At 37.9% G+C, this 23243-nt stretch overlaps 1 protein-coding gene across 2 annotated transcripts in view; it reads left to right on the top strand.

The window, feature by feature from the left end:
* The window catches only part of LOC123775104 (trans-Golgi network integral membrane protein 1), a 35407-nt gene extending 20398 nt beyond the window's left edge, over nucleotides 1–15009 (top strand). The window contains exons 5-6 of one of the 2 annotated variants that reach the window (XR_006775033.2): nucleotides 841–909; nucleotides 12174–15009. Coding sequence is in view for 1 of the 2 variants with exons in the window: in XM_045769980.2 (XP_045625936.1) it covers nucleotides 12174–12186 (13 nt within the window). In the remaining variant the exon portion in view is untranslated. The remainder of the gene's footprint in view (nucleotides 1–840; nucleotides 910–12173) is intronic. The other variant, XM_045769980.2, reaches the window with a different exon arrangement.
* Nucleotides 15010–23243: the final 8234 nt, after the last annotated feature.

Here is a 23243-nt window from a genome sequence, read left to right as displayed (position 1 = left end):
AAATTTCAAGATGACATTTCTCGCATTGCATTAGCATGTTGTATTTTATGCATCATTTAGTTTTGACGTGTGCTGATACACACGAATGAGAAGTATTTATACCTTGACCCTTAAACTGCTAAGCTACTTTTAAAAGACCTACAGTATATCCAGATACACCTAGAAAAGTAGATTGGAAATGCAAAAAAGGTCCATTTCACGTGGCCATTTGTGCAGTGGAGGAAATCCCTAATAGTAATAAAGCAGTGTAAGGGTTAAGCACAGTTTGAACTAGTTATTTTAATAGATATTGACTCCACCGACATACAGTATGCTTTGAGCACCATGTTTGACTGGTTTGGTTTGTGTGCATTTTTGCTTCATCACTTTCCTTAATTATAGATTGTTACAGTTTTGTGTGTTGTTGCTAATACCCATTGCATCTGCAAGAGGCTCAAATTAACAGTTAATGGAATTTACAAAAAATAAATACAAATTTAGTTATTAGCAAAAAGCCTGGGGTGAGTAGGTTCTAGAAATGCTGTAGCACATTATATATATATTATATAAATATATATATATTATATAAATATATATATATTATATAAATATATATATATTATATAAATATATATATATTATATAAATATATATATAATATATATATACTGTACTCCTAATTCCCTCTCCTAATTGCCTCAGACCATAATCTTAGACACCGCCAATTGTGTGTGAGAGACCACCTGTAGGTTCTTCATAATGCTACATATTTTTTCTAGGCCAGGCTTCATCAATTGTTAATGGCTAGTGTGTATATAGCTTAATGTCCTACCTGTGTTGTTCTTTTCTTATCCACTTCAGTATTGCCCAGAGTTGATGCAAAGTACTGTATGAAGATTTGTGCCGAGTGTGGAGTTTGCCAAGATGAAGGTGGGTAACATTAAGTTTGGTCCTTGTTGATGCAATCATTTCTGGCTTGTCTTCAGATCTAGTCTTTCTGTACAGAAATAGTTTCTGAAGATTTTATGCATATGCTGGACAAAAATTCACAAATAAATTCAGCTTTAGTAAGGAGACTTCATCAGCAGATGAAATGCCAGTCATATAATTAAAGCTTTGATGCAAATGTTTATCTTTATTATCTTTGGTAAAATATTTGTTTCATTAAGTTTTTAAACATGTTACAGAATGTAGACACATTATTATGCTTCATTCTTTCTTTCTTTCCTCTGTGTGTGTGTAATTATCTAAGAGTAGTTACTGGATGAGAACTACGCTTGTGATGTCCCATCTTCCCAGTACTCTTTGTCGTATAACGCTTTGAAACTACTGACAGTTTTGGCCTCCACCACCTTCTCACCTAACTTGTTCCAACTGTTTACCACCCTGTTTGCAAAAGAAAAATTTATCCTTTTTTTTGGCACCTGTGTTTTCTTAGCTTGAATCTGTGTCCTCTTGTCTGTGAAGTTGCTGGTTTCAGGAATTCCTCTTGTCAATTTGGTCTATTCCTGTTAGTATTTTGTAAGTGGTGATCATATCGCCTCTCTTTCTTGTATCTTCTAGTTTTGGCATGTTTAACGCTCTAGTCTCTCCTTGTAACTTGTTTTTCAGTTCCAGAAGTCATTTTGTATCATGTTGTTGCACCTTTTCCAGTTTATTGATGTGCTTCTTGAGATTTGGGCAACTGCTGCATATTCCAATTTTGGTCTCACAAAACTCATGAACAGTTTCTTTTGTATTTCACCATCCATATAATTAAAAGCAGTTTTGAAGTTGGAAAACGACGCATATGCTCCTCTCACAATGTTCTTTGTGTTCCTCTGGTGACAGCTTACTATCCAAAAACCACCCCTTAGGTCTCATTCTTTATTAGAATTCTTTAATTCCTGTCCACATAATTTGTAAGTTGTGTGTGGTCTATTTTCTCCAACTCCATTACATGGCATTTATTCACATTGAATTCCATTTGCCACCTGATGCTCCAAGCACTTATTTTACCCAGATAAATTTGAAGGGCATTTTAATTGTCTGCGTCTCCTATCTTCCCCAGTATCTTAGCATCATCCGGAAACATGTTCAAAAAATTCTGCATTCCTTCTGGTATATCGTTTATGTAGATGATGAACATTACTGGTGCAAAAGCTGAACCCTGTGGTACTCCGCTAGTAACACTGCTCCAGTCAGATACACTGTCTCTGATTACTGGCCTCATCTGTCTGTCAGTTAGAATATTTTTCATCTGTATCAGAAGTCTCCCTGTCACCCCTCCAGCATGTTCCAGTTTCCAGAACAGCCTCTTGTGTGGGGACACTATCAAAAGCTTTTTTTTTAGGTCTAGATAGACACATTCAACTCAACCACCTCTTTCTGTAGATTTGTTACACAGGATCTTCCTGTTTGAAAACCATTCTGTCTGTTCGTTGTTATGTCATTACAGGCCTGTACTTTCTAGGTGCTCAACCCATTTGCCTTTAACTATTTTTTCTAGTGTTTTGACTACCACGCTTGTTAAAGACAGTTTTATAATTTATAGATTTCTCTTGACTACCATTATTATAAATTGGTACTATTTTTGCCTTTTTCCATGTACTGTATCTGCTAAGATTTCTGTACACAAAGATGTCTGGAATATTAATTGGAATGCTCGGCTCAGTTGCACATTCTCGCAGCACCCAAGGTGAAACTCCATTATGTCCAACTGCTTTATTTCTTCCTAGTCTCATGAGTAATTTTTCCACTTCATCTTAAAATACGGCTGAGCCTAAGCCTTCAGAGCCCGACGGCTGAGTGGACAGCTCTCGAGGTTCGTACTCCTAAGGGTCCGGGGTTCGATCCCCGGCGGAAGCGGAAACAAATGGCCAGGGTTTCTTTCACCCTGTTGCTCATATTCACCTAGCAGTAAATAGGTACCTGGGAGTTAGACAGCTGCTATGGGCTGCTTCCTGGAAATTTTGTGTGTGTGTGTGTGTGTGTGTGTGTGTGTGTGTGTGTGTGTGTGTGTGTGTGTGTGTGTGTGTGTGTGTGTGTGTAATTAATTACCTAAGTGTAGTTACAGGATGAGAGCTACGCTCGTGGTGTCCCGTCTTCCCAGCACTCTTTGTCATATAACGCTTTGAAACTACTGACGGTCTTGGCCTCCACCACCTTCTCACTTAACTTGTTCCAACCGTCTACCACTCTATTTGCGAAGGTGAATTTTCTTATATTTCTTCGGCATCTGTGTTTAGCTAGTTTAAATCTATGGCCTCTTGTTCTTGAAGTTCCAGGTCTCAGGAAGTCTTCCCTGTCGATTTTATCAATTCCTGTTACTATTTTGTACGTAGTGATCATATCACCTCTTTTTCTTCTGTCTTCTAGTTTTGGCATATTTAATGCTTCTAACCTCTCCTCGTAGCTCTTGCCCTTCAGTTCTGGGAGCCACTTAGTAGCATGTTTTTGCACCTTTTCCAGTTTGTTGATGTGCTTCTTAAGATATGGGCACCACACAACAGCTGCATATTCTAGCTTTGGCCTAACAAAAGTCATGAACAATTTCTTTAGTATATCGCCATCCATGTATTTAAATGCAATTCTGAAGTTAGAAAGCATTGCATAGGCTCCTTGCACAATATTCTTAATGTGGTCCTCAGGTGATAGTTTTCTATCTAGAACCACTCCTAGATCTCTTTCTTTATCAGAATTCTTTAAAGATTTCTCACATAATATATAGGTTGTGTGGGGTCTATGTTCTCCTATTCCACATTCCATAACATGACATTTATTAACATTAAATTCCATTTGCCAAGTGGTGCTCCATATACTTATTTTGTCCAGGTCTTCTTGAAGGGCATGACAATCATCTAAATTTCTTATCCTTCCTATTATCTTAGCATCATCAGCAAACATGTTCATATAATTCTGTATACCAACTGGTAGATCATTTATGTACACAATAAACATCACTGGTGCAAGAACTGAACCCTGTGGTACTCCACTTGTGACATTTCTCCATTCCGATACATTGCCTCTGATTACTGCCCTCATTTTTCTATCAGTCAGAAAATTTTTCATCCATGATAGAAGCTTACCTGTCACCCCTCCAATATTTTCCAGTTTCCAGAACAACCTCTTATGTGGAACTCTGTCGAAAGCCTTTTTTAGGTCCAGATAGATGCAGTCAACCCAGCCATCTCTTTCCTGTAATATCTCTGTGGCCCGATCATAGAAACTGAGTAAATTCGATACACAGGATCTTCCTGATCGAAAACCATACTGTCTGTCTGATATTATATCATTTCTCTCCAGGTGTTCTACCCATTTAGTTTTGATTAGCTTTTCCAATACTTTCACTATTACACTTGTCAATGATACAGGTCTATAATTGAGGGGGTCTTCCCTGCTGCCACTTTTGTAGATTGGAACTATGTTAGCCTGTTTCCACACGTCTGCTACGATTCCTGTACACAGGGATGCCTGAAAGATCAGGTGAAGTGGAATGCTGAGCTCAGATGCACATTCTCTCAGAACCCATGGTGAAACGCCATCTGGGCCAGCTGCTTTGTTCCTCCCGAGCTCCTTTAGCATATTTTCCACTTCATCTCTAGACACCTCTATCCGCTCTATGTTGTTCTCTGGAATTCTTATTGTGTCTGGTTCTCTGAAGATTTCATTTTGTACAAACACACTTTGGAACTTTTCATTTAATGTTTCACACATTTCCTTTTCATTTTCCGTGAATCTGTTTCCCATTTCCAACCTCTGGATATTATCCTTTACCTGCAATTTGTTGTTTATGAATTTGTAGAATAGGCCCGGTTCTGTTTTACATTTATCTGCTATCCCTTTTTCAAAATTTCTTTCTGCCTCTCTCCTTACTGCTGTATAATTGTTTCTCGCATCTTTGTATCGCTGGTATGTTTGGGGGTTTGGCCTCTTCCTATACTGATTCCATTTTTGTGTCTTTTGGTCTCTTGCCCTCTCACAATTTCTGTCGAACCAATCCTGTTTTCTGGTCCTGCATCTCTGTTTTGGTATAAATTTTTTTGTGCCTTTATCATATATTTCACAAAACTTGCCATACATCTCATTCACTTCCTTGCCTAGCATCAAGTCTGTCCAATTATACTCACTAAAAAAATTTCTAAGGTCACCATAATGTCCTCTCCTGAAGTCTGGTTTTTCAACTGCTTCAACCTCCTTATTTTCTTCCAGCTTATAACGCATTGCATACTTTATTCCCAAAAAGACATGGTCACTTTTACCCAAGGGAGGAAGGTACTGAATGTCAAATATCTCTTCCTCCTTCCTGGTAAATATCAAATCTAGCATGGAGGGAACGTCCCCTTCCCTCATCCTCGTAGCTTGTTTAACATGTTGATACAAGAATGTTTCCAGGATGAGGTCTACAAATTTACAGGTCCAAAAATCTTCTGTTTTAGCTTCATATGCTTCCCAGTCTATGGATTTCAAGTTGAAGTCACCGACTATCAACAGTCGTGATCTATCGTTATCCGCTCTCGCTATAATCTCTCTCATTATTGTTATAAGACCTTCACGTTTACTATCTAGCTCCTCCTTTGACCATGTGCTGCTTGGCGGTGGACTATATGCATTTATCATCATTAGTTTATCATCCTCATAGCAGATCTCTAGTGCTATTATGTCAACTTCTTGTGGATTGGCAGTCATTATTTCCTTCACCTTTAGGTGTTCTTTTACCAGCACAGCAACGCCACCGCCTTTCCTAATTTTTCTGTCCCGTCTCCAAATTGAGTAGCCCCTTGGGAATATGACCTCATTTAAAATTACATCTTCAAGTTTTGTCTCCGTGAGTGCAACAATGTCTGGTGTCTGCAGCTGTATTACATCACTTAACTCCAGTATCTTCGATCTCACTCCATCTATGTTGGTGTATGCAATCTTCAGGAACTTGTTCCCCCTCTCCTTATTCTTCACTCCCCCTCTCTCTATTGATTTTGTTGGTTTGCCTTTATGTACCACTTTACTGGTTTGCCTACCCCTATCACTTTGTAGAAAAAAGAATTTATTTCTTCTTCATTCCTGCTCTCATTTAAATGTTTTGCCTCGGCGAGGTTCAGTTTCAGCTTCTCTCTATCTTCTTTTGAAAGATCTCGTCTTAACGACCACCCTTTCCCATCCTCATCCCTTTGCAATTTTCTAGCATTCCTTAGTACTTCTTCCATCTGTTTGGCACCGTTTAGGGTGATCCTCAAAGGTCGATCTTTCCCTTTTACGTACCTGCCTATTCTCCTGTAGTCGCACACATTCTCTCTGTTTGTAAGACCTTCCACGAGGCCAACAATTTTATCTACTACTTTAGCTTCTTCTACAGCTCTTTCTGACCTAGATGTTATCGCCTTTTCTTTGCAGCCAAAAATGATCAGGGACTTACTCGTGTGTGTGTGTGTGTGTGTGTGTGTGTGTGTGTGTGTGTGTGTGTGTGTGTGTGTGTGTGTGTGTGTGTGTGTGTGTGTGTGTGTGTGTGTGTGTGTAAAATTACCTAAGTGTAGTTACAGGATGAGAGCTACGCTCGTAGTGTCCCGTCTCCCCAGTTCTCTTTGTCATATAACGCTTTGAAATTACTGACGGTTTTGGCCTCCACTACCTTCTCACCTAATTTATTCTAACTGTCCACCACTCTGTTTACAAAAGTGAATTTTCTTATATTTCTCAGGCAGCTTTGTTTCGTTAGTTTAAATATATGACCTCTTGTTCTTGAAGTTCCAGGTCTCGGGAATTCTTCCTTATCAATTTTATTGATTCCTGTTACTACTGTATTTTGTACGTAGTGATCATATCGCCTCTTTTTCTTTTATCTTTTAGTTTTTGCATATTTAATGCCTCTAACCTCTCCTCGTAGCTCTTGCCCTTCAGTTCTGGGAGCAACTTAGTGGCATGTCTTTGTACCTTTAACAGTTTGTGCTTCTTAAGATATGGGCACCATACAACCGCTGCATATTCCAGCTTTGGTCTAACAAAAGTCGTGAACAATTTCTTTAGTATTTCTCCATCCATGTACGGTATTTAAAAGCAATTTTGAAGTTAGAAAGTGTAGCATAGGCTCCTCACACAATGTTCTTAATGAGGTCCTCAGGTGACAGTTTTCTATCAAGAGCCACCCCTATATCTCTTTCTTTGTCAGAATTCTTTAAAGATTTCTCACATAATTTATAGGTTGTGTGGAGTCTATGTTCTCCAATTCCACATTCCATAACATGACATTTATTCACGTTAAATTCCATTTGCCAAGTGGTGCCCCATATACTTATCTTGTCCAGTTCTTCTTGAAGGGCATGACAATCATCTAAGTTTCGTATCTTTCCAATTACTATATCTTAGCATCATCAGCAAACGTGTTCATATAATTCTGTATTCCAACTGGTAGATCGTTCATGTAGACAATGAACATTACTGGTTCAAGAGCTGAACCCTGTGGTAATCCACTTGTGACATTCCTCCAATCCGATACATTGCCTCTGTTTACGGCCCTCATTTTTCTGTCTGTTAGGAAATTTTTCATCCATGTTAGAAGCTTATCTGTCACCCCTCCAATATGTTTCATTTTCCAGAACAACCTCTTATGTGGAACTTTGTCAAAAGCCTTTTTTAGGTCCAGATATATGCAGTCAACCCAACCATCTCTGTAAAATCTCTTTGGCTCGATGATAGAAATTAAGTAAATTCATTACACAGGATCTTCCAGATCGAAAACCACACTGTCTGTCTGATATTATGACATTTTTCTCCAGGTGTTCTACCCATTTAGTTTTAATTATTTTTTCCAATATTTTGACTATTACACCTGTCAATGATACAGGTTTACAATTGAGGGAATCTTCCCTGCTGCCACTTTTGTAGATTGGAACTATGTTAGCCTTTTTCCAAACATCAGCTAGAACTCTTGTACACAAGAATGGCTGAAAAATCAGTTGAAGTGGAATGCTGAGCTCTGGTGCACATTCTCTCAGAACCCATGGTGAAACTCCATCTGGACCAACTGCTTTGTTCTTTCTTAGCTCCTTGATAATTTTTTTCCACTTCGTCTCTAGACACCTCTATGTGCTCTGGAATTCTTACTGTGTCTGGTTCCCTGAAGTACAAACACAGTACATTTTGTACAAACACACTTTGGAACTTTTTGTTTAATGTTTTACACATTTCCTTTTCATTTTCCCTGAATCTGTTTCCCATTTTCAACTTCTGAATATTATCCTTTACCTGCAATTTGTTGTTTATGAATTTATTGAATAGGCCTGGTTCTGTTTTACATTTGTCCGCAATCCCTTTTTCAAAATTTCTTTTTGCCCCTCTACTCATTGCCGTGTAGTTGTTTTTCGCATCTTTGTATCGCTGGTATGTTTGCAGATTAGGCCTCTTCCAATATTGAAGATTGACATTTTCTTGTCTGCTTCTCTCTGGCCCTCTCACAATTTCTGTTGAACTAATTCTGTTTTCTGGTCCTGCATCTCGGTTTTGGTATGAATGTTTGCGCCTTCATCGTATATTTCATGGCATACATCTCATTTACTTCCTAGCCTAGCAACAAGTCTGTCTAATTAAACTCATTTATGTTTAAATTAAATTAAAGTGTATTTGTGTGTAATTATGAAGTGTAGTTACAGAATGAGAGCAACACTCGTGGTGTCACGTCTTCCCATTACACTGTCATTTGATGCTTTGAAACTACTAGTACTGACGGGTTTTAGCCTCCACTACCTTCTCTCTTAACTTTTCCAACCATCTATAACTGCAAAAAAGAAACTTTCTAATATTTTTTTGCATCTTTGCTTCCTTAGCTTTAATCTGTGACCTCTTGTTGTTGAAGTTGCAAGTTTCAAGAATTCCTCTTTGTCAATTTTATTTATTCCCATCACCTTTTTGTACGTAGTGATCATTTTGCCACTTTTATCATCCCGCTTTGGCAAATTTAACACCTCTAGCTTCTCTTCATAAGTCTTGTATTCCAGTTCGAGAAGCCATTTAATAGCATTTCTTTGCACCTTTTCCAGTTTGTTGATGTGCTTCTTGAGATATGGGCGCCGTACAACTGCTGTATATTCCATTTTTGGTCTCGTAAAAGTTGTGAACAATTTCTTTAGTATTCCTGTCTTCTCTTCAGAATGTTCTGGCTTTCAGAACAATCTCATGTGTGGGACTGTCAAAAGCTTTCTTTAGGTTCAGATAAATGCATTCAACACAACCCTCTCATTCCTGTAAGATCTCTCTGATTCTATCATAAAACTGAAGCAGATTTGTTAGGCAGGTTCTTCCTGTTTGAAAGTCGTACTGGCTGTCTGTCTATTTTCATTTCTTTCCAGGTATTCTACCCCTTTCATTTACATTTTTTCTAGTGTTTTGACTACCACACTTGTCCACACACACACAGGTCTACAATTTATAGTCTTCTCTGCTACCACTTTTGTAGATTGGAATTATGTTCACCATACAGTATTCTATATCTGCTAAGATTTTTGTACATAAAGATGCCTGAAAATCAGTTGAAGTGGAATGCTTAGCTTGAGTGCATATTCTCTAAGAACCCAAGATAAACCTCCTCTTGGGCCAACTGCTTTGTTTCTACATAGCTTCTTGTTTTTTTTCTACTTCACCTCTAAACACTTCTATGTACTGTTGTTCTCTGAAAACCTCATTTTGCGTGCGCACACACACGCTTCGGAACTGTTCATTTAGTATTTTGCCCATTTCTTTTTCATTCTCTCAGTCTGTTCCCCATTCTCAACCTCTAGACTTTATCTTTATATGCTATTTGCTTTTAATAAATTTATAGAATAGGCCTGGTTCTGTTTTACATTTGTTCACTATCCCCCTCTCAAAGTTTCTTTCTCTTCTCACCGTCATATAGTTGTCTCTTGCTTGTTTGTATTGCTGATATGTTTGAGAGGGTTATCCCTCTTCCTTTACTGATCCTATTTTTTTGTCTCATGCTTTCAATTTCTGTTGTGCCAATCCTGTTTTCTAATTCTTCATCTTCGTTTTGGTATAATTTTGTTGTGCCTTCATCGTATATCTCTCCAAATTTCAGGTATGGGCACGATACAGCTGCATATTAATAGTTAAGGTCTCACAAATGTTGTGAAATTTTTTTTAGTATTTCTCTGTCCATGAATTTAAATTGACTGTAATTCAGAAATTGGCTCGAGTAACATTGACTCCTCCTACAATGTCATTTACAAGGTCTTCTGGCGACAACTTAACTACCCAATACACCTTAATTGCTCTCTTTTTTCTTTTTTTTTCAAGGGTTTTTCTACAATGTTTAGGATGAATGTGGTCCTCATCCATTTGCATATTGGACATACTTGGGTGATTTGTAGGTATTTTATCTAGAAACAGCAAATACCCCCCTTATTCTCCTGATTGTCTTGTCCCACCTACTTCCTTGCATCTTATTGTTAAATGCCCTGAATTTGGGGAAGGTAGAAAACTGCTTCCAAACCATCCCTCTACAGCTGCTGTTGGTTAGATACCCTGCTCTATGAATGGGAGTTCTGCCATATAGCTAATGTTGTGTTCCTGTAATTTCATATTGACATCATAAACAGTATTTAAAAACATGACATTTGATTAAGTTGTAAAGTGATATATTGGTTTAGCACCTTCTCTTGATTATTACTTGCTTACATCCATGAACATGCACACAGAAAATTAGAAGAAGAAAAAAATATAAGGCATAATAACTGATTGTGTCAAGGAACAGGTAGCCAGAGTGTGTGTACATACTTACATACATACATACATATATATATATATATATATATATATATATATATATATATATATATATATATATATATATATATATATATATATATATATATATATATATATATATATATATATATATATATATATATATATATACAGTATGTATATATATATATATATATACACACACACACACACACACACACACTGTATATGTATGTTAAGCTTATATTGCTTTTTGCCCAAATCTAACTACTGGCCGTACTCAGGATGCAACCTACAACAAACTGATTAATCCCTGAATACTGGCACCTATTTACTGCTAGGTGAACAGGGGGCATTTGTTGATAGGAAATGCACCCAAACATTTTTGTCCTGCCCAGGATTCAAACCTGGAATTTCTGATTGTAAATTGAGAATGAACCCGACTGTACTCTGTAGACAGCATGAAAATTTGTCAACTGGATGAACACCCTATGTACTGCACTCTGAATGTGATGAAAGCATGAATGCCCACTATTAAGCAAACTACTGTACTACAGTATTAGGAAAATACAGCACTTGTGGAAAGACAGCAGAATGTTAGGGGGAAGACTTAGGAGGAAGAAAATAATTTTCATAGGGGACCTTCTCTCTAGACAAGCAGTACTAACTGATCTAGATACTGTAATCACTGTTTTCTATTTTCTATGCATTATTTTTGTTCTTGTTTTGTTTTCGTAATTCACTTCTTGGAGAAGAAGCAGTAATTTGTCAAACTTTTAAGTTTGGTATGTCATCCAGATTTTAAATGTTAACATTTCATAGCATGAGAGTACTTTATTGTTTTTTATGAAAGTTATATTAATTATTCATTTACTAAAGCATTTTGTAACAGTAGTACAGGCACAATACTCAGTCTCACTGTATTTTTTATTTTTTTCTCTCATACTTCCACTCAAATTATGGACCTATTCCAGCAGTTGTTCTGCCTTATCCATACCCAGTCCATTATTTATTCATCTGGTGACTAATACATACATACATTTATACATAGTACATGAGAAAAAACCGTGAAATGCAGAAAATAGTTTTGGTGTAATAAGTCCAAAATAGGACTTGTTGCATATACAGTACTGTATTGTTATATATATGCTTGCAATGTGGCCTGGATCCCAGGTTGCCATGAATCTTGTATAAAATATGCCACATAACCTTGCATGTTTTGGTTTGAGATGCCTCATGGAGGGGTTATCCAGGTTGTGCAGTTATGCAGTAGTTTTATGTCTTTGACAAGTAAATTGCTGAGACTTTTAAGGTGACAAACATCAGATTTACTTTTGTGTTTAGAAATGTTTCACATCAATTATTGACGATTTTAGAAGTATCAAGTGATTTGTTAGGGCTGCAAACAAAATAACTTTAAAATTTGAAATTTGTCATGTTATGTTTAGGCTAAGATCAGACTAATACCTTTCTTTGTAAATCAGGAAACTGACATGAAGTTACAGAGGAAGAGCATGGACTACCTCAGGCCAGGTTTTGCTGTAACTCCACAAGATCATCATCATCATCATCAGACTGCTTGAAACTCATGTTTTCCACAGTGCTGTACTATAATTCAGGTTCCTGCTGTTGTATCACGTGCATTCTCTGGGTAAGGTTAGGGACCGTCAGTGGAATAATATTTTCTTTTGTGGCTTTAACCTTTAAATGGCTCGCCTAATTGAAAGTCATACATCGTAGTACTCTTTACAAAGAATTGTTCACAAAAACTAATCTTATGAAAAATCTTTGTGATGCTAACCCAGGGGGACAATTGCAAGTGGGAATTAGAGCCATTTAAGAGTTTGTATAGAGCTGAGCATACAATACCATCAGAAGTGTTCTAGTCAGTACTTGGTACCAATACGCACAAGACCGTATGTAGAGGCTCTAAAAACAGATTATAATATTTTCATTTCCTGTTGAAAGTATTGGAATTCTACAGTAAAACGTAAAGTACCCAAAATGTAGTTATGTTTAGTTAATCTTGTGATAACAGATTTGTTCTTACTCATCCAAGCACCTTGAATTACTTAAATAATTCTTATAGCTATTCCTTTCCTTTCCTCCCAGGGCAAATCTGGGAAAATGACATAGATGTAACATTGATAATGTTGATCCTACATTGATAAAAGGTTATTTAAGCATGTTTTGCCCACTTGGTTATTTAGCCAGAAGTGAAATGGAATGCATGTGTTCTCATATTTCACCAATAACTTTGATCTTCTGGTACTGTAAGTTTCCCTATATATATAATATGCTAACAAGCCTGAATGGTCCCCAGGCATACATGCAACTGAAAACTCACACCCCAGAAGTGACTCGAACCCATACTGCCAGGAGCATTTTGCAACTGGTGTACAGGGCACCTAATCCACTCAACCATTACGACCGGACAAAAGCTGATGGTAGCCGAGGCCATTTTGCCCATCAGAGTGCCGGCGGCTTGTTCGCATATATATATATATATATATATATATATATATATATATATATATATATATATATATATATATATATATATATATATATATATATATATATATATATATATATATATATATATATATATATATATATATATATATATATATGTGTGTGTGTGTGTGTGAATGACAGTGTCAGACCACGGAGGAAAATTGAAAAAGGAATTTCCTTAAGTACTTTCGTATATTAATACATCTTCAGAAGGCGTCCTTCTTCTGAAGGACTCCTGTGCGAAAGTACTTAAGGAAATTCCTGTTTCAATTTTCCTCCGTGGTCTGACACTATATATATATATATATATATATATATATATATATATATATATATATATATATATATATATATATATATATATATATATATATATATATTAATAATAATATGCAAACAAGCTTGAATGGTCCACAAGCCAATATGCAACTGAAAACTCCACACCACAGAGGGATTCGAACCCAGACAGCCAGGAGCACTATGCATCATGGCTTGTGTTGCACTACTTGGATTTTTGTGTTGCTCACATGGCCTCACAAAGTGAGGTGATTCGATGAAATATCTATGCCCAAGTTTACCACCAAGTGCTGTCGGGTCGTTGGGGATATAGTCTCGGCTACTAATGACTTTTGTACAGTTACAGTGGCAGAGTGGTTAAGGAACCAGGTATGCCATGTTGCATAGTGCTCCTAGCTGTCTGGGTTCGAATCTTTCCGGGGTGTGGAGTTTTCAGTATATATATATATAATACACACAGTGGTACCTACACTTATGAATTTAATCCATTCCCAGAGACGGGTCGTAACTTGAAACAAATTTTCCCATAAGAAATAATGTAAATTGAATTAATCCGTTCCACACCCCGAAAATTATTAACTTAAAACTGCATTTTATGCTGAATACCACTCTTTTTGTACTAGCTATAATAAAGTATGTATATTTTACCTTCATTGAGGACTCTTGTTGACGTATGGAAGACGGTGAGGAGGAGGAGAGGTGTCACTAGGGAAGTCCCCTTCCATTATTACATCAGGCAGTGATGACTTCTCTGGGGGTACTCTCTCTCTGTCTCTCCCCTACGTTTTACAGGCATACTACTTGGACCTGGTTGTGGCTCACTGCTTGCTTGTCTTACTAAGAAATTGTCCATAGACACTTTGTTTTTCTCTACATTTTAACACTTGTCTGAAGTGAGACATCACATTGTCATTTAGAAGGTCAATGCAATGGCTTGCTACAGCTTTATCTGGTTGAAATTTGTCAACAAAACTTTGCAATTTTTCCCTTCCTTCACACAATTTCTTTATGAGGTAGGGACATTCTCTACTGCCTCTACTCACAACTATTTTCTTAGGTTGAACCAACAAAGTGTATCAACTTACGTGTATCAACTAAGTCGCTAGCCGAGGCAAAGGTCGCAAGTCCAGTTGCATTTTTTGACTAAATTGGGGTTGTAACTTGAAAAATTTGTAAAGGTCGTAAGTCAAAATGACAATATAATATATATATATATATATATATATATATATATATATATATATATATATATATATATATATATATATATATATATATATATATATATATATAGTGTGTGTGTGTGTACATATACACACATATTATTTGTGTGTGTAAAATATATAACATATCTTCCCAAATATGTTACTGTGTATACAGTACTGCAAATACAATTAATGATTTAAAATTAAATCCATAATGTTCATTCTTAACAAGCATCACTAATGAAGAAAGTTATTAAGAAAGTGGTGTTGTGGTAACTGCATTAATAAATAATTGGCTTGACTTGTTTATTCATTCATCCATTCCAACAGTTGGTTACGTGCAAGTAATCTATACTTTATTGAATAGGCCTAGGAATTTGGAAGAGGCTGGTTTGTGTGTGCAATGCATGTTACGAAAATTGATTTTGTATATAAATTTTAATTTAATGAGCTGGAAGCTAATCAAAACCATCAGTCCAAAATACCCTATTGTAAACATTTTAATGTTTATAGGGAATCTTATTTTCACTGCTGTAAGTGAATATATCTTCATGTGATGATACTATAAAAAAAAGTTCAATGAATATATATAGAAGAACTACTTTCCCCTTGAATTAACCTATGAGGCCAGAATACAATGCTTATTTAATATACACGTTAAACTTGTTTTACAGTGATATTTGCCTTGACTTACCAGATGGCCGCTATCTCCAGCAGTCTCGGCAGGAGCAGGAAGTTCATCCTTTTATCATACAACTAATACCTGAATTCCATCATTTGTTTCCCCTAAAAAAAAAGTCAGCATTTCCAGGAGCAACCCCACCCCCAGTGGATGAGTTGTATCGGATGTGGGATTATAGTTTGAGAATTCTTATTGGCCTACTGGAGACTGGAGCCAGAACCTGGTTCTTCATACAGATGCGCAGAGAGTGAGTGGCAATTCGTCATGGGAGGTGGTGGAAAGGGCTAGAGGCACATAGCCGATTCAGGAACTGAACCCCATAGTTCGTTTAGCTAAGCAACTGACAATTACACAATTGTTAACACACACACATGTACACAAATACATATCGGTAATCTTATATCAAATAATTATTTATATCAAGTAATTCAACAAGATGCACACAGGAGTCTCTATACAAGGCACTTTACATCTATGGTGAGCCTCACAGTGCATTGGGAAACCATCCAGAAAGTCAGTGAAGCTTTACACACAACTGGACTGATAACGAAGATAGAAGCCTCAAAAATGCCAAACAACTCTGCAAATGAATCTCGAAGAACAAGTTTAGTTTATTTCATTTATTATGCACCCCATACCCATCCTGAGGGCGGTAGTGGAAAGGGTTACAGAGGCACATAATGGGCTCAGGGCCTGAACGTCAACATTCATTTAGCTAAACAAGTTACAGTCTTGATGGGCTAGTTACAAAATTTAATGAACATCGTCATATAAACATTGGGTTCGAGACCGCTCACAAGCATAGTTTCTAAATTAAGCAACTGACATGCAGACGATGAGTCAAAATAACGTGGCTGAAGATATAATGACCAAACCACACATTAGAAAATAAAGAAACTACGACGTTTCGGTCCGGCATTATCACAAGCGACTTGATAATGGTCCAGGACGGACCGAAACATTGTTGTTTCTTCCTCTTCTGATGTGTGGGTTGGTCAACAGCAACTGACGTATGTGGAGAGCCAGTGTCATAATTGATGTTTATCCTGCACACCGCTCCACACCACCATCCAGAGGGCAGCGGTGGATAGGTTACAATCACTCAATTACCACCTACAGTTAGCAAACTGGGAATATTTGGCAAAAATTGCTGGTAGAAGATTATTTTGAATGAAATATTTACACATCTCTTTAACATTTGTTACAGAATTGTCTCTGAATTCACGCATCTTTTCACACTCCATGACCGTGACAAGAGGGTGAGTGAATAATTTTGTTGACACAGTTTACATTTGGTCAGGTCTACATCGGAAGGTTCCTTCTTTGATATACTTACTTACATCGGCAGATAATTAACATTTCCAGAGATAGTTATAGCCGAGTAGTATAAACATCTAGGAGTTTTGCTGATTTTATTGGATGATCCATAGATGTGTGGCTCTTCTTGCATGATAGTATGATGATAGATGGAATTACTAGTATCGATTTCACTGCCTCAGATCTACAAGGTTATGTTGAAGTTCTTGGTGTATTATTGCTTTAAGATGGCATATAGGCAATATAAGATTACAGTATACTTAATTTTTCCTTTAAAGACAGATTCTTTGGCTAACTCATCAGCTCTTATCATGCATTCGGAGGCCAACATGAGATGGAATCCAAATGAAATGGACTCTGTTACCATCATTAATAATTGTGTTGTATTTGTGCCTCGCTTCAGACATGAGCATGTTAGTTATGTATATATATATATATATATATATATATATATATATATATATATATATATATATATATTTAACCTATGAGGCCAGAATATATATATATATATATATATATAAATATATATATATATATATATATATATATATATATATATATATATATATATATATATATATATTATATCTAGACCGCGAACTTACTTATGAAGAACTCTTCACACACCAAGCAGAAAGCCTTAAGAGAGACCAACGTCGTCTATGCCTTCACATGCCCACTTGGGGACTGTCGGCTCCAAAGTTTTTATTATATAGGCAAAACAACGTCTTTTGTCGATTAACAATGCACAACCATCATGGCTCCATCAAGAACCATATAATCTCCACACACAACCAGACCATCACCAAAAACATCTTAACAAGCAACACTGAAATAATCGACAGGTATAACGACAACAGAAGACTGGACATCAGCGAGGCGCTACACAAAAAAAGTCAAGGACAGCAATCAACAACCAGTGAACACATAATTACATTCTACCCACGTCAAGACCCCGAGCCATCGCAGAGACAGGATCCAATGACCCTGCCTTAGGAACACAAGCTGCCCATGTTGATATAAATTAATACCCCATCAATATCCTCTATGTTATGCCATTTATCCACTTATTTCATCCACCTTACTCAAAGAGAATATAAGCCAGTGCTAAACAATGGTAAACTTTTTTACGGGCTATTCATGCCCGTGCTACCTCTTGGGTGGCTTAATCTTTATTAATCAATCAATGGTAAACTTTTACGGGCTATTCATGCCCGTGCCACCTCTTGGGTAGCTTAATCTTCATCAATCAATCATGGTAAACTTAATTACCACCATTTTGTATCTTGGAGTAGTCGCTAAAGGCAAAAAGACTCAACATCACCCTAAACTGAATCCCATCCCATGTTGGAATCCCATTAAATGAGAAAGCCGATGAAATTTCTAAATTGTCAACTCGTCATCCAGTGATACTTAAAACAGTCCAACCCAGCCTAGAGAACATAAAAAACATCACCACCAAAAAAAAAACATTCACACTTCAACAAAGCCCATCTACACCAGAGAGTAGCTGAAGGTTCGCCCTCTGCAATATGGTATCTTCAGGCCATCAAGTTAGAAAGGTTAAATATCCCAAAAGGAATCCACAGGGAAATAGCAGTTCGGTTATATAGACTACGTCTAGGTTACAGATGCAACTAGGAGATCGGTGAACCCCGACAGAGAGAATGCATCTTCTGCCTTTAAAGAGTCCCTGAATCTTGCAGTAACCACCCTGAAGCCATCAACACTGCCACTCTTCTGGTCAAAAAAGGTGTCCAGCAGCTGGACACCCTCATAAATACTGTCAAGCAGTATCCTCCCCGCGATAGCAGCCTGACGATTAAATGCGATTTCAGCACACAGTATACATTTACTGAACAAAAATTCTATCACTTACGGGCTATTCATGCCCGTGCCACCTCTTGGGTGGCTTAATTTTCATCAATCAATCATGGTAAACTTGTTTTTGAGAATGTAAGGAGTGACCTTGCAAAACGTATCCGTAGGCGTCACACCAAAATAAAAAGTGTGAAAATGAACTTTGGAGAGTTAATTTTTTAATTTCCCTCGACAGTGAAGAAAAAAAAAGACATATTGAGAAGATTCGTGTTAGAATCATTAATCTTATCATTTCGGTCATATTTAACAACGTTATTCATATTCAACAACATTACAAGAAAGACTGCTACATGCAAACTACCAATATATATACATACATGTTAGGGTTATATGGAGGTTCGCTATCCCCCAATCCCCTAGGGTCGAATTACTGACCCTTCCCAGGATGGATGCAACTTCAAGTTGACTGACAACCGTTTACATAGCTGGGGTCTTATTTACAGCTATGTGAACAGTCATTAGGCAATAGGAAACGAGCTCATTCATTTCAAACCCGTCACAACCCGTCGACTCAAGTCCATTACATCCAGTGGTCAACCCCACAGACGCATTCATAAATTTTTACATGCTGTTCATTCAAAACGGGAATTTTCTCAAATATAAATTAATATTATAATATATTAGCATATTGTTCATATATAGGAATAGGTTAGGCTAGGTGTTTAGGTTCTGTTGGCGATTATTTGTATTTGTAGTACGTGGGTGAAGCATTTACAGCGTTGTGGTTCGAACAAAATTCGTCAGTGAAGCACTTGTTCCGGAAGTGTTCGAACCTCAACAGCTGTGAGTCGTGTGTAAACCGTTTTTTATTCATGAACAGGGGGTTTGGCGGGTACATAGAATCACTTTTGGGTCTTCGTTTGGAACACAGGCTGTGTACTACAGGGCCGTCAAGTCGCGAGGTCGGACTGCTCGACTATTCTCGTCTATTTTAATACAAAAGTTATATTAGCATAAATTGAATATCAATATTTGACTACTAGTTGGTGTTATCGAAGTGAATTGTGATAAGGCTTCGGACTTTTGGAGCATCAATAAGTTTTTGTGCGTTGGTTTTCCACCTTTGTTGCCACATCAGCCCGTCCTCCAAACAAAGATCCAAAAGTGATGCCATCCACCCGCTAAACCCCCTGTTTATGAATGAAAAGCGGTTTACACACGACTCACAACTGCTGATGTTCGAACATATCCGGAACAAGTGCTTCAATGACGAATTTTGTTCGAATCACAACGCTATAAATGCTTCACCCACGTACTACAAATACAAATAATCGCCAACAGAACCTAAACACCTAACCTAACCTATCCTATGCCTATATATGCACAATATGCTAATATATTATAATATTAATTTATACTTGAGAAAATTCCCGTTTTGAATGAACAGCATATTAAAATTTATGAATGCGTCTGTGGGGTTGACCGCTGGATGTAATGGACTTGAGTCGAGGACGGGTTGTGCCACATTTAGAAAATTGTTGAGTAGTTCATGAAAATGTCGACCTGGATTGCTACAAACGATATCAAAAGTAAGTAATTAAATTATTTAGGCTATAAAGGCATAAAGAATTCATTTATAGCATTCTTAAAGAGTGAGCTAGAACACACATTATATGGCTGTGATTTAGATTTGGCGTAGGGTATTTATATGTGTAGCCTAGTGTCTTCTAAGCTGGCGCGTCACTGTTTATATCGTCCTATAATAATTATATGATTCTATATACAGCAGGATTTTCGATATAATTATTTCCAAGGTGGTTACCTCGGGGTGCTGAGCTCAACATGGCGGCGAGAACCTTACCCAAATGCTCTCCCGATATCTGTGAGTTTGTCGTAGTATATAAAGTCTGGTTTAGTGTATTCAAAAAATATAAAATAATATATACAAAGGTTTATGTAAGGAGAATGTTCAGGAATTCCACATTGTAGGTCGCCAAGACTTATTCGGGCGTCCCCCACCCCCCGCGCTGGGCAAACGGCAGTGATGTGATACTGAATCGTTGATTCATCAACTCATCCTTTTAACAGATCGTCGCATTTTGACGTATTCTCTGAGGCCAAATATTATTGTACTAGAAAAGGGCAGCGGCTAGCGAAATTGGAGGACGGGCCCAGTGAGACTCGTTTTCTGTTTTGGGTCTTCTGGTAGGTTAGGAAAAGGCCAATTTTGCACGTCAGTTTCTTGATGTTGGGAAACCTTAGGAGGACGGGCTGGATATGATGTTACCAGAGTATGTTGACCAGACCACACACTAGAAATTGAAGGGACGACGACGTTTCGGTCCGTCCTGGACCATTCTCAAGTCGATTGTCGCAATCGACTTGAGAATGGTCCAGGACGGACCGAAACGTCGTCGTCCCTTCAATTTCTAGTGTGTGGTCTGGTCAACATACTTCAGCCACGTTATTGTGACTCATCGCCTCCTTACCAGAGTATAATATTTTCGCTCGCTGGGGTAGATAAAGTGTCTGAAATAATGGTGATGTAATATTGATACTTCGTTGATTCATGTTTTAGTTAACATTACTCGAGCCGAGTGTGTGTGTGACGTTGGAGTTTATGAAGAAAATGGTCTGGATATGTGTTACCAAACTTGTTGATAGGCTAAATCTTGTTTCAGTGATGAAGTCCACGCCGTCCAGTGTCTTGAAAGCTGCATGGTAATAGGCCCAGACCAAATTGGAAATGTAGGCCCCATTTCAAACTGCACATGAGGTATTTTTGTAATCAGTCCTAAATACGTATGATTTATATATGGGTATATTCATGGCATGTAGTCTACATGATATACACGTAACACAACAAAATAACAGAACAAGAACGATTTATAAAAAGATAATGACAGGCAATTTCATTCCTGTATAGGCCCCATTCAAAATCGTAGGCCCCATGCCAACTGGCCCTTCTCTGCCGGCATGAGCCGTCCTCTGTCCAGGTCTGACCCCCCCCCCCCCCACCCTCCCTCTTTCCAGGTCTGACCTCCCTCTCTGTCAAGGCCCGACACCCCCCCCCCCCTCTCTGTCGTCGTTAGTCCCTGCTCTGTTGTTGCTGTTGACTCTCCCTTTCACAGTACATACTTAAATGCCCCAACCTTCTAAACAAACGTGATTTGGCTTGGCTTTGCCCCTCTCTAAACTCTTTCCTCTATAATGTTACTAATTTTTTTTTATTTTCCTCATTTAGCCTCTTGCAGTTTTTTCCTTCCTTTCCTCTAACTTTTTCTTATTTATACCCAATGTTTATTCTTCTTCCTTTATCCTTCCCTTACTTCTAACCTCTTCTTTACTTCACCATTTTTTTCTTAATTCTTACCTTAATTCTCTTATTGTTGTTTTCATCCTTCTCTTACAGTCATCTCACCCTCTTATCTTGTATTGCCTCTTCCTTCCTCTCTTCCATTACACGACTTGACAATGTTCCAGGACGGATCGCAACATGGTCGGTTCTTAATTTTCAGATGCGTGGGTTGGGCGTCAACTCTTTAGTCACGTTCTTGTGATTCATCGTCTGTAAGTTGGGGAAGGTCTAGGAGCAGCAGGTTGGGGACTTGCTGCCTCATGACCTGCATGCTGTCACCCCTTAATTGACCCCCCCGTCCTGCTCTCATCTCATGTGTGACCCCCGGCCTAGTCCCATCCCTTGTGTGACCCCTCGTCCGGCTCTTCCCCTTGTGTGACCCGTCGCCCTGGTCCGCCCTTCAAGATATCTCGTCAATTTCGACTCTGTCATGGATGGAATCGACGATAGACTCGAAATTGACGAGTGCTTCACACTTCTTGAGCTCATTGTTAATGTAAAAGTTTCCACAGCCGCCCACTAGATAACGTGCGGTGCATGATAGGTAATTTTATCATGTCACTTGGTCATCACAAATGTAAATTGTTTAGCATAACAAAAATAATTAGTCAGCTCGTGAACCCATGATGTGGCTGACCTTTCCCACACTGACCACCGGATAAGCAGGGGGTCCGTGAAGTAATTAATTTAAGCACACTCTTCGAATATGGTTACGAGATTAGCTTAATGAACTCATTGTAGACAATGACCTTCCCCAATCGCTGCCATTTAGTTGCGTATATTGTCATACAAGGTTTACAAATAAGCTTAACGGAAACATCCCTTTTGAGATTATTGTAGTGGGTTTAGATTGATGTGAGCTCTCGCCTCCCTAGTGTTGGACCCTCCTTTTTTCCATATTATAGAACAGGTTTGCAAGAGAATGTGTAATGTAAGAGAACAGTTCTAGATGAAGCATGGAAGGGAGGGAATATGCTAGAGTTTGTCAGCTAATTTGATATGCCTGCTCACTTTAAATGTATAATAGGGTGGAAGCCTCTTGCTCAGATATCTGCCTAATATCACTGTTATACTTATTTCCACGCGAGAAAAAAAACACAGTACTGTATAGTGGGGAAAATCGTATTAGTGTTTTCGCTCAAGCAGGAGCTTGCATTCATACACACTTCCCCAGTAGGAGGAATATATTATGTTTGCGGTGCCTTGAAAACTAGCCTAGCGTGCGTGTCCGTTTACAACTTGCATGCTGCCGCAGCCTCATGCTTCCTCGTGCATGCAAGAAATAACAGTAATATTAGCCCCTATTCGCTCTCGTGGTTTTAACTGGGCATTTAAAGTAAACCCATCGAATATA

The sequence above is a fragment of the Procambarus clarkii genome, chromosome 92, assembly GCF_040958095.1.
Source record: "Procambarus clarkii isolate CNS0578487 chromosome 92, FALCON_Pclarkii_2.0, whole genome shotgun sequence".
NCBI classification, from domain to species: domain Eukaryota; kingdom Metazoa; phylum Arthropoda; class Malacostraca; order Decapoda; family Cambaridae; genus Procambarus; species Procambarus clarkii.
This window is presented reverse-complemented; position numbering and strand designations above follow the sequence as displayed.